We start from the raw sequence: 10,829 nt of genomic DNA, 5'->3' as shown, positions 1-10,829 counted from the left end.
CATTACAAAGTTAATGCTCATAAATTGTTAATTCAAAAACTTACCGTAAAATGCATAGAGAAAACACTGAAATAAAAATGTAAATTTACATGTTTATTTTTACATTTTATTTATAGACTTTTGACAGGACAGTTTGGTGCACTCAATAGATGTATTTTTTTTTAGGTCACACCCCATTTGAAACTAGAATAACTTTTTGAAACTTGGGAAAATCAGTGGCTTATAGTTGTCTTTGCACTGAATATTTTTTTCTAAGAAAGAAATTACCTTTAACATCTACAAGTTCTTAGTTTATTAAACTAGAGGGAGGAAAAAGACTTCATTTCATGAAACAAAAACAGCATGTAAACATATATCACTGAAAGAAACCCTTTAAGACAATAACGTTTTTGTGACTATCAAGGCCAAATACACATTTGTGTAAACTCTGCGAGGCCTAGTGAAAAGGAAAAAAAAGAAACATATACCGGACTGCTATTGTTTTAGTGTGCATAAATCATTGTTCACGTGAAGACAGAGGTATTTTCTGCTCAGGGCTCAAAACCTGAGACATGCTGGAAGCAGGGAACAAATTGCAATTGCAAACTGTATATACTCAACCTTTACCTTTAGGCAGTGGGTCAGGTAATCCTTACATTAACTGGCTTACTAATAAATGTTGCATCTTCCCCATGTTTGCCTTCTGCAGGGCATCTTACTGGAGACGGCTGGGCTGCAGACATGCACTTGGGACATTTGATATTACAGTATCTCCAATAATAATCCAGGAGTCACTTCACTGGAGGTAAACAGATGGAGCTGCAGTTTTGCCTGAAGTACTACATGCCAGATTGAATTCACTTCTGTCTTTTGCAGAAAATAAATAATGCACCAAAGCTTAAAAAAAGAAAGAAAGTGCGTGTGGGTTGGGGAACAACAATGGCCATAATTACAGAAATCCTGAAACATTGGTTTCAAAATACAACTCTCCAATACTTCTCATCTGGTGTGTGAATTAAAAACAATTGTGTAGCAATTATTCAGACAAAAAAAAAAAGAAAAGAAAAAAAAAGTCAATCAATCAAAAACAACTTTCAAGTTTTATGGAAGATTTTTTTTACTTTTCGGCAAAGTATCACTGAGAAGAAAAAAATATTGGCTCAAATGAAGTGTTGGTGCCATGGACAACATGGTCCCATTTAATTTTGTGAATTAAATTAAAATAAAAGCATTTCACAAGATAAACATATGCATGCAAGCCTCTGTGGCCAAGCCTTGGTGATAAATTATCTACTATACTTATCTATTATACTGCATTAAAACGAAGACTGCAGACTTCAGTTAGGTTAGACAGCATATTGACTTTTACGTGGATGAAAACAAGGCTGTGAGGGAGAGACTTACAGTCTTTACAATGGCAAGCGCTGGTACTCCATCACGTCATTTTCTTCTCGGAAAGACGTTTAGTAAGCAATCGGTATGTTGTTAAATAACGCGGTATTCTCTCCCTCAAAGCCTCGTTTTTATTCATGTCAAAAATTAAATACGGCACTACCCTTATTAAGGTCTATAGGACTAATTTTGTAGTTATTGTTGAATGACTGGTAAAATTCAGTGAGAAACGACTGGAATAGGTTATCAAATTAATAAACACATTTTGACCCTCATCTAAGCAGCTTCAAAAGTTGGCCTGAAACATCGCTGTCTTCCAAGCACATCATCATGCCAAAGCTTCTCAGGTTCAAAACAAATAAGACTCATTATTGGCCAGCAATGGGAAATTTGTGATAATCTAAAGTATAATTACACATCTATGTATAACCATATATCAACACTGACTTGTAGTGCTTTCTGTAGTAAAAACATGATACTATCAAAGCATGAAGTTCATATTCTAAATAATTAGAATGTTTCCTCCAATATACTGACATCAGACAAAAACAGCCACAACTTGTACAAGTACAGGCTTTGTCCTGTGACTGTTTCAAAAACAATTTGGGTTAAAAGGCTCAGCTTCAGCTGAAGAAAAAAATTATCTGCAGCAGCTCATTCAACCAGGACAAGAAGAGTTCCTTGACCAGCCACAAAAAGAACAGTTAAGGAGGAAATCCGAAGTTTGTTTCAGGGACTATGGCCATCAGTCAGTGATTCCTCTATGTCCAGTGTTCTGTGAGGTAGAGCTGCAATAGATCAGTCTGTGGCATGGCTTCTGAGGGTATGGAAGCCATGGAGTTTATCAGGTAGAGTTCCACACTCTTCGCTCAGGTTCATAGCTCATCGTGGTTCCTGGTAAGGTCTTCGCCGTAGTTAGTGGCTTGGCTGCCTACAAACATGTTCCAGTTCTCAAGAATCTCTTCTTTGGTCAGCATCTGGTCCTGAAAAAAGTATTATTTCATATAACGCATTATTATAAAACAATCTCTCCTTAAAATTAATGATCAATTCGCTTTAAAAATTGGGGGTCGGATTTTTCCATTTGCTTTATTTCTTCTCAATACGCGAGTAAAGTTGGTTTTGCTGTGTTTTTCAGAATTAAGATAAGCTGTCTTTTGCTTGAATATACTCGTGTGTCAGTGTCATCTTCGTTTGTTTGTTCATTTGCCTTCTTATTCTTATTATAATAAGCCTGGCGCATTTAAACCTCCTCCACTGCCCCTTTTTAAAGGGATACTCCACTTTAAAATGAAAATTGTGTCATCATATACTCACCCTCATGTTGTTTCAGTCCTTTATGAATTTCTTTCTTCTGCTAAACAGAAAGGAAGATATTTAGAAGAATATCAGTAACCAGACAGTTTCTGGTCTCATTGACATCCACAGTATATATTTTTTCCTACTATGGAAGTCAATGAGACCAGAAACTGTCTGGTTACTGATATTCTTCTAAATATCTTCCTTTCTGTTCAGCAGAAGAAAGAAATTCATAAAGGACTGAAACAACATGAGGGTGAGTATATGATGACAGAATTTTCATTTTAAAGTGGAGTATCCCTTTAAGCATCGACTCCCAAAGTGTGTCCAAAAATAGTGAAATAACACTCCTAATATATGGTTTTTCTTTTGGTTCCCCTTTTAGTGATCACTATAACCCCTTAATCTTGTCACATTTGTAATATATGTTACTTGGACTATTATGCTATGTAGGGAGCTGTTCATGAAAACTTTTCACATGAATTAGTTTTACGATCTCTTTATGAACTTTTCAAAGTGTCAAAGTGGTAGTTGCGTAGCTGTCAATGGAGGGACATCAAAAGTCTTAATTTGTGTTCGGAAGATGAATGAGAGTCTTACGGATTTGGAACAATATGAGGGTAAGTAATTAGTAACTTTCTTCTCTTCCTTATTTGTCGTGAGCACCACGACGCATGCGTTTGTGGTGATGACGCAGGAGCTGGCATTCTGACATATGACCTGGAAACGCAGGGCTGTGTTTACAAGTAGAGGAAGACGCACGCTCAGATTATCAGTGCCAAGCGATGCCTACTGAACAGGAGAGTGTGTGCTACATCGATTGTGATATTGTCATGCCACATCTTGAAAGTTTGGATAATGCAGACGAAGAGACGACACGTGTATCTCACTGTATAACAGAGGATCCCGGCTTTCCACACGCATAGAAAGCCGTGGTGCTCTCGTGAACGCGCGTCGGAGACTGATACGGAAGAGATGAAATTGTTGAATAAAGTCGTTATTTTGTTTTTTTGGTGCACAAAAAGTATTCTCGTCGCTTCATAAAATTAAGGTTGAACCACTGTAGTCACATGGACTATTTTAACGATTTTTGTCTACCTTTCTGGGCCTTCAAAGTGTTAATTAAATAGCTGTCAATGGAGCCCCCCCGGAGGCATCGGATTTCATCAAAAATATCTTAATTTGTGTTCCGAAGATGAATGAAGGTCTTACGGGTGAGTAATTAATGACAGAATTTTCATTTTTGTTGAACTAACCCTTTAATGTATTACAGGATCAATACTAACATTTTGATTCAGGATTAGAGATACTCCTGGTGAGCATCTCAGAAGGTTCTTACCTTATCAGTGTCCGACTCGTATACCAGATGCCGGGCTTCTGCCTGCGCATGGTCATAGTCCTGCGGCAGGATCCAGTGACGAATCTCTTCTAGGTCCATCTTCCCGTCTTTGTTCAGATCTCTGAAATCTGAAAACTGGTCTCTCTCAGTTCTCACCCAGTCTGGCTCTGGACCGCCATCTTCATGAGCAAACATGTCCGCTGTAAAATAGCAAAAAAAAAAACCACTGAAAACATCTTCCCTTGGATGCGCAACATTAAAAGGATAATATTCCCAAAAATGTCAATTCTACCAAGAGTTTCAGTGTCTAAAATTCACACAAAACTATCATATCCCATTTGGAAGATTAGTAATACCCCACATGCAAAAATACAGATGAACCAACCAATGTATTCGTCCTCATCTACATGTCCATCTCCATTTTTGTCAATGTCCTCCAGAGTTTCCTGATAGAAAGGAGGAAAGCAATGAATCAGATACTTTATGAAATACAGTCTGCATTATTAAACTGACAGTTGGTACCACCGTCTAAAATGCAAAACCCATAATCCAAATGACACTCACAAGAACCACAATTTCCTGCATGTGATCAAACTCCTCTGGGTGGAGGAAAGCAGTGAACTCCTCTCGCTCTGCCGCTAAATCGCCATTGAGATCTGCAGACTTAAACCTGCGTTCATCTCGCGGAAGCATCTTCTTAAAGCTGAACTGGTCTGTTGCATCTTCAAACTCCTCTGGATTGGCTGGAAAACAATTTCACAAAGGGATCTATCACAAAAACATTTAATCAATATTAAAACTTCAGATAGTTTGAGAACAGTGTGACTCACCAAGGTAGTAACCGTAAGTTGCTTGCTTATATTCATCCCATGAGATCTTGTTGTCTTTGTTCAGGTCATAATCAGTCCAGACCTTTGCAACGTTCTCATAGACGTAACGCTTCTGTACTCTCTTGATCCAGGCCTTGAGTTCATCAGTGCTGATATATCCATCAACATCACTGTCAATACGATCAACTATTTTCCTACAGAATTTAAAAGTGCACAGAAAGAATTTTACTTTACACAGACTAAATATTTGCATATACAGTGGAGTTTTCAGAGACACATTTCTAGCTTTTCAGCTCAAATAGATTCGGTGTTATATTTCATTCCAATATAATTGGAAAAAAAATATACACATTTTTAATAATCAATCCAATTTTTAGGACCAAAATTGTCATTACTGTAATTCGTTTGATTTTAGTAGTTCTCCTTCTCAGTGGTGATTCTCATTCTTAAAGGGTTGGTTCAGCCAAAAGTGAAAATTATCCCATAATTTACTCACCCTCAAGCCACCCTAGGTGTATGCCTAAAACAATCGGTTATATAAAAAAAAAAATCCTGGCTCTTCCCAGCTTTATAATGGGAGTGAATGTTACCTTAGATTTTGAAGCCCCAAAAAAAGCACATCCATCCATCATAAAAGTAATCCATACGGATCCAGGGGGTTAATAAAGGCCTTCTGAAGCAAAGTGATGCATTTTTGTAAGAAAAAGATCTATATTCCTAACTTTATAAGCTATAATCACTGGTTTCCGGTAAAGGCCGAACATGAGTCTAGTTCCGGCGGAACCCGACGCATGACGTAGTAGAAGTAATGTAAGCTTCGGTGAGAGTAGACGCCATTCACGGTTCAAACAAATAGGGCTGGGCAACAAAACAAAGCTCCTCTTCTCTTATATTGAAATCCTCTGCCATTTCTCTGTAAAAATCCTTGTTTTAGACTTCTAATTCATGAACAGTGTTTTGTTTTGCTCTATCCTCTGAGCTTTCCACGTTCGTCAACACGTCAGGTCAGAGGTCACTCTTCCGCCTGAACTAGACTTGCGTACAACTGTTACTTGAGGCCAGTGATTATGGTTTCTAAAGTTATAAATATGGACTAATTTTTTTTTTTTTTTTTTTTTTTTACATAGGCCTCAGAAGGCCTTTATTAACCCCCTGGAGCCGTAATTTCTTTTATGATGGATGTATGCACTTTAAGGGATAATTTTAATTTATGGTAATACTACCATGATATTAATACATCAAATAAATAAATAGGCTAAATATATATATATATATATATATATGTATGTGTGTATATGTATGTATGTGTGTGTGTTTCATATACTATATATAACATTTTATAATGTAACAAAATGTATATATTTAACATGTATTTGCATTACAATGATGAGAACTGAGTGGGAAATATGGTTAACTTTCATTTTATTGGCTTCTTTTTCCTTTAAGCAAGATATCATTTATGCTTATTTTGGTTTGAAATACAACCGAGAAATGTTCTTGACAGGAACTAGAGTCCAAGTAGTGCTAACTAGAAGACTGTCAACAGCAAATTATTTTTATCTCTGATGCCACGTTGTGATGTTAAGTGAGCCCTCCCATGCATTTAACAGTACAGGAGAGGGAGTTCTGTGGGAAGGGCACCCAGATTCATGTCTACACCCATTTCAAATGGAGAACATGTTGGCAAGGAACTAGAAAAACCCTGATATCAAGCACCAAAAACGTTGTCATGCTAGTGTGGCAAACGCCATGCAGGGGGCATTTTGTTGTCAACCATTAACTATAGACTCTCTTTGAGGTCAAATGAAGTAACCCTTAGAATATATATTAAACCTGGTATTACATGCTCCCCACGAATATATGAACAAATATGAATACAAATATTTCATTTCTAAGAACTGTGCACTAGATTATTAAACGATTTCTCCTTTTTGTGATCTAGAACAGTCATATGTGCTATTGCCCCACATATAGAGATATGCAACAATACCGCTCAAGAAGGTCTGCTGAACAAAACCCCCAATCTTACCCTAATCTGGCTTTGCTTTCCTCTGGGGTGAGCTGATCAAATGTGGTGGCCTCTTCTTTGCCCAGAAAGGCCTCGTGGTCGTACTGATAGCTCTGGTTATCTTCGTGAGGCTGTCTGCTCAATTCAGGCTCGTGATGAACTCTTTCTTTCCTAAGAGTGGGTTTCCCGTGCACCAGGCACGAGCAAACAGACAAAAACCATAAATACGTCGACACATCCATGTCTGAACGACGCAATCCAACGTAAAGACAGAGTTTAAAACTGGCACAAAGTTAAAAGCTGTAAATATTTGATCGACCGCCTTCAAACCCGGAGACGCTGCGGCTGCCAGGGAGACGCGTTTCAATTACTATCAACTCGGAGCGACACAACACAAGTCATCAGAACACGAACAAGTCATTTTCGATTCAAACATACCCGGCGGATCACTAAAGGCTACAACCAAACCCTGCATGGATGCGTGTCAACGCACAGCCAATCATTGCGCGGCTAACTAAGTATGGGAGTGTTAGAAGCTCTGCTATTGGCCAGTGGGTTGTCTGTTACTCGAGATGGGCGTGAACGCCACGTTGCAAGATGACACGCAGAGCGCCTGCTTCTTATTTTAGCAATGCCACAGTAGTAAGAGAACTCAAAATTATATTATAAACATTTAGAGCAGTCTTCAATTCATACTAGTTGTATTATTAATTGTGACCTCGTCGCTGCATTCCCTAGTGAAAAAAAAAACCTATGCCAAAATGTATTTAAAATACATTTATTTAATATATAGCCTACTACAAATCCATTAAAATGTTTACTGACATATCGCTTTAAAACTTACTGATATAAATATTACATAACTAAACTCTATTTGGACGGAGTACTTCTTTATTGCATGATGCAAATTCTAAAATGTGTTTAATATCACTATTAGTAAGGATAGTACGACGATCTCTGTATATGCAAGCTATTTAAAGTGTAGCCTATACCTAAAGTATACTTGCAATAGTCCCACTTTAGCACAATCCAATGGCCAATACTTAAGTATAACTTAAGTTGAACTTCAGCACTATTTTTAGATAACTAAAGTGCATTAAGTATAAAATTAGTTGTTCCAATTTAGCAGACTTAAAGTATACCAACTTAGTATGCTAAAAGTACAATTGCAGGGCATTTATATTAAATACATTGTATACTTAGCATAAAATAAATGTATTTCAAATACATTTTAGTTTATTTATTTTTAGGGTTGCTATGCAGTTGTTTAGATATTCACGGTGCGGTGCTGCTAGACTGAAGGATAAATCTTAATCCAAAAGTACCTTAAAATACAAAAACACAGTCTAATAAGTTATTGACTGAAAGCACGCAGCTGTCTTCTTGTATAGTGTCCTCATTATAGCGGTAAAATTGTGGATCAAGAGATCTCAAGCATGTGCATTTTTGTTTGTTTTTCACTGACATTTGCAATTTCTTAGTTCTGTCTTATGTGTTTATTTTAAATGATCTTTCACACTGTACATCAGTGCATCTGCAAAATGTATTTGAAACATCATGTCAAATAACAGAGAAAATATGATGCAGATGAAGTCTACAAAGTCAACATTAAAAGATTAAAAGAATTAGAAGACTGTGTCAGATAGAACTATGTTTCATTAATATCACCAGATTGACCTGATTTAGATTGATAGAGCAAATATAATTTAAATACATTAACAATTCATTACTCAAATAAAAGGCCACTGGCCTTAGGCTAGTTTCATAACAGAGAGCTGTGTCTCTCAGTTTGCGCTGGAAAAGATGGCATGTGTTAGCATATTATGCAAATAATGAATGACAAAATTAATGCTGGCCTGTTTGTAGAGGGGAATTGGAGATGACAATGCCAGCAAGTTATTCCCACAGTACATTACATGAGCTGATGGAAATTTTGAACATATGAAAATATTTATTAATTTGTGAATAAATTTATAGAAACATCTTTGACTAGATTGGCTAAAAATTACACTGGGAACATCATACATGTTTAGGTTTGTGTTTCATTTTTTTTATTTTATTTACTGGAGGCTGGCAGAAAGCACTAGGAAAAAGATACACGTTTAACTTTTAATGCTACCAATTTTTAAAACAAAAATAGAAATCGGTAAACTATAAATGATAAAGGCACTTTGTTTTTTGATGAGTACGGCTAATCATAATAGCCTTTCTCCAGCACTTAAAGGGTTAATTCACCCAAAAAAGAAAAGAAAAAATCCCATAATTTACTCACCCTCAAGCCATCCTATAGGATGTATATCAGGTGTATATATGTGTACATATATATATATATATATATATATGTATATATATATATATATATATATATATATTCTATATTATATATATTCTGGGGGTGAATATATATAATATAGGGGGTGGTGTGGAATATACATATATATATATATATATATATATATATTCTGGGGGTGGTGTGGCGCAATGGATAAGACACATGCCTTTGGTGTGAGAGACCCGGGTTCGAATCCACTGTGAGACACCAATGTGTCCCTGAGCAAGACACTTAACCCCTAGTTGCTCCAGAGGCGTGCGACCTCTGACATATAGCAATTGTAAGTCGCTTTGGATAAAAGCGTCAGCTAAATGAATAAATGTAAATGTAAATATATATATATATACACAGGTGTATATGACTCACTGTAAAAAATATATTTTCATGATTTATCACAACTTATATAATTAATGTGGTTCTAATAACATAATATTTTGAGTTTCTATTAATTAAACCAACCTCCTTTATTGTATTAACAATTTTTTTTAATTTCAATTAACTCAACATTTTGAGGCAACCAAGTAACTTAATTTTTTTAAGTTAAACCAACATTTTTTTTTTTTTTTTTTTTTTAGCTTTATTCTCTCAGCCAAACAATATATCTTGGCTCTTCCAAGCTTTACAATGGAAGCGCAAAATCTGAAGCCCAAAAAAGAAAATCCATTATAAAAGTAATGCATATGGCAGGGGTTAATAAAGGCCTTCTGAAGCGAAGCAATGCGTTTTTGTAAGAAAATGATCCATATTTATAACTTTATAAACTGTAATAACTGACTCGCATACAACCATTACCGGAAGTCAGTGATTACAGTTTATAAATATATATATATGGTTATTTTTCTTACAAAAATACATTGCTTCGCTTCAGAAGGCCTTTATTAACCCCCTGGAGCCGTATGGATTACTTTTATGATGGATGGATGCACTTTTTTGGGCTTCAAAATCTAAGGTACCATTCACTCCCATTATAAAGCTTGGAAGAGCCAGGATAATACTCCCGATTGAGTTTGGCTGAAAGAAGAAAGTGGATGAAAGCCACTTAGGATGGCATGAGGGTTAGTCAATTATGGGATAATTTTCATTTTTGGGTGAACTAACCCTTTAAATTGGCAAATAATTGTTGTGCTGCCATGCTTAAACACAGAGAGGACCAGGAACAAGCCGCTAGTGGAAAATGGCTATTACATTTTACTATTCTCTTAACCATTGATCTGTAGGCCTTTCATGCGTGTCTATTAAAAAGCCTTTTGCAAATGGAGGGCATCAGTGAGAAAAATATTAGCACCATGTTATAAGAGAAATGTTCCTTTGAGCATGAACATCATGAAAGATTTTTAAAACGTGCTTTATGCACAATGTCTTATAGATCTTAATCTAGCTTTACATGGCCAGTTTTATGCCATTAATCAACTGGAAGTATATCGACAGCAAGCATCCTGTCACTGTGGTTATTCGGATGAGCTGGAAGGCCAAAAGAAACAGTAGTCCACTGCATTTACTGTACAAAAAAAACTATTTCACAATAGGACAGTATAGGACATTTCCACAACCGTTTACTTAAGTATTACGTGTTTTGGGGATCAATATAATTCCTTTACACAGAAGCTTACTGGTATTTTTGGATGCTTTTTGGCTGCATGTTCTTTGCAT

General features: G+C 36.2%; 1 protein-coding gene across 1 annotated transcript; it reads right to left on the bottom strand.

Moving 5' to 3' along the window:
* Positions 1-272: 272 nt before the first annotated feature.
* rcn1 (reticulocalbin 1, EF-hand calcium binding domain) lies at positions 273-7,333 on the bottom strand. The gene is made up of 6 exons (XM_084405340.1): positions 6,869-7,333; positions 4,840-5,033; positions 4,574-4,752; positions 4,395-4,455; positions 4,010-4,209; positions 273-2,354 (listed from the first exon to the last, which is right to left on the bottom strand). The coding sequence occupies exons 1-6, from the start codon at positions 7,087-7,089 to the stop codon at positions 2,247-2,249; spliced, it is 963 nt and encodes a 320-aa protein (XP_084261466.1). The 5' UTR covers positions 7,090-7,333; the 3' UTR covers positions 273-2,246.
* Positions 7,334-10,829: the final 3,496 nt, after the last annotated feature.

Source organism: Rutilus rutilus (genome assembly GCF_951802725.1).
Source record: "Rutilus rutilus genome assembly, chromosome: 3".
In the NCBI taxonomy this organism is placed as follows: domain Eukaryota; kingdom Metazoa; phylum Chordata; class Actinopteri; order Cypriniformes; family Leuciscidae; genus Rutilus; species Rutilus rutilus.
The sequence above is the reverse complement of the archived record's forward strand: the minus strand, read 5'-3'. Positions and strand labels throughout refer to the sequence as shown.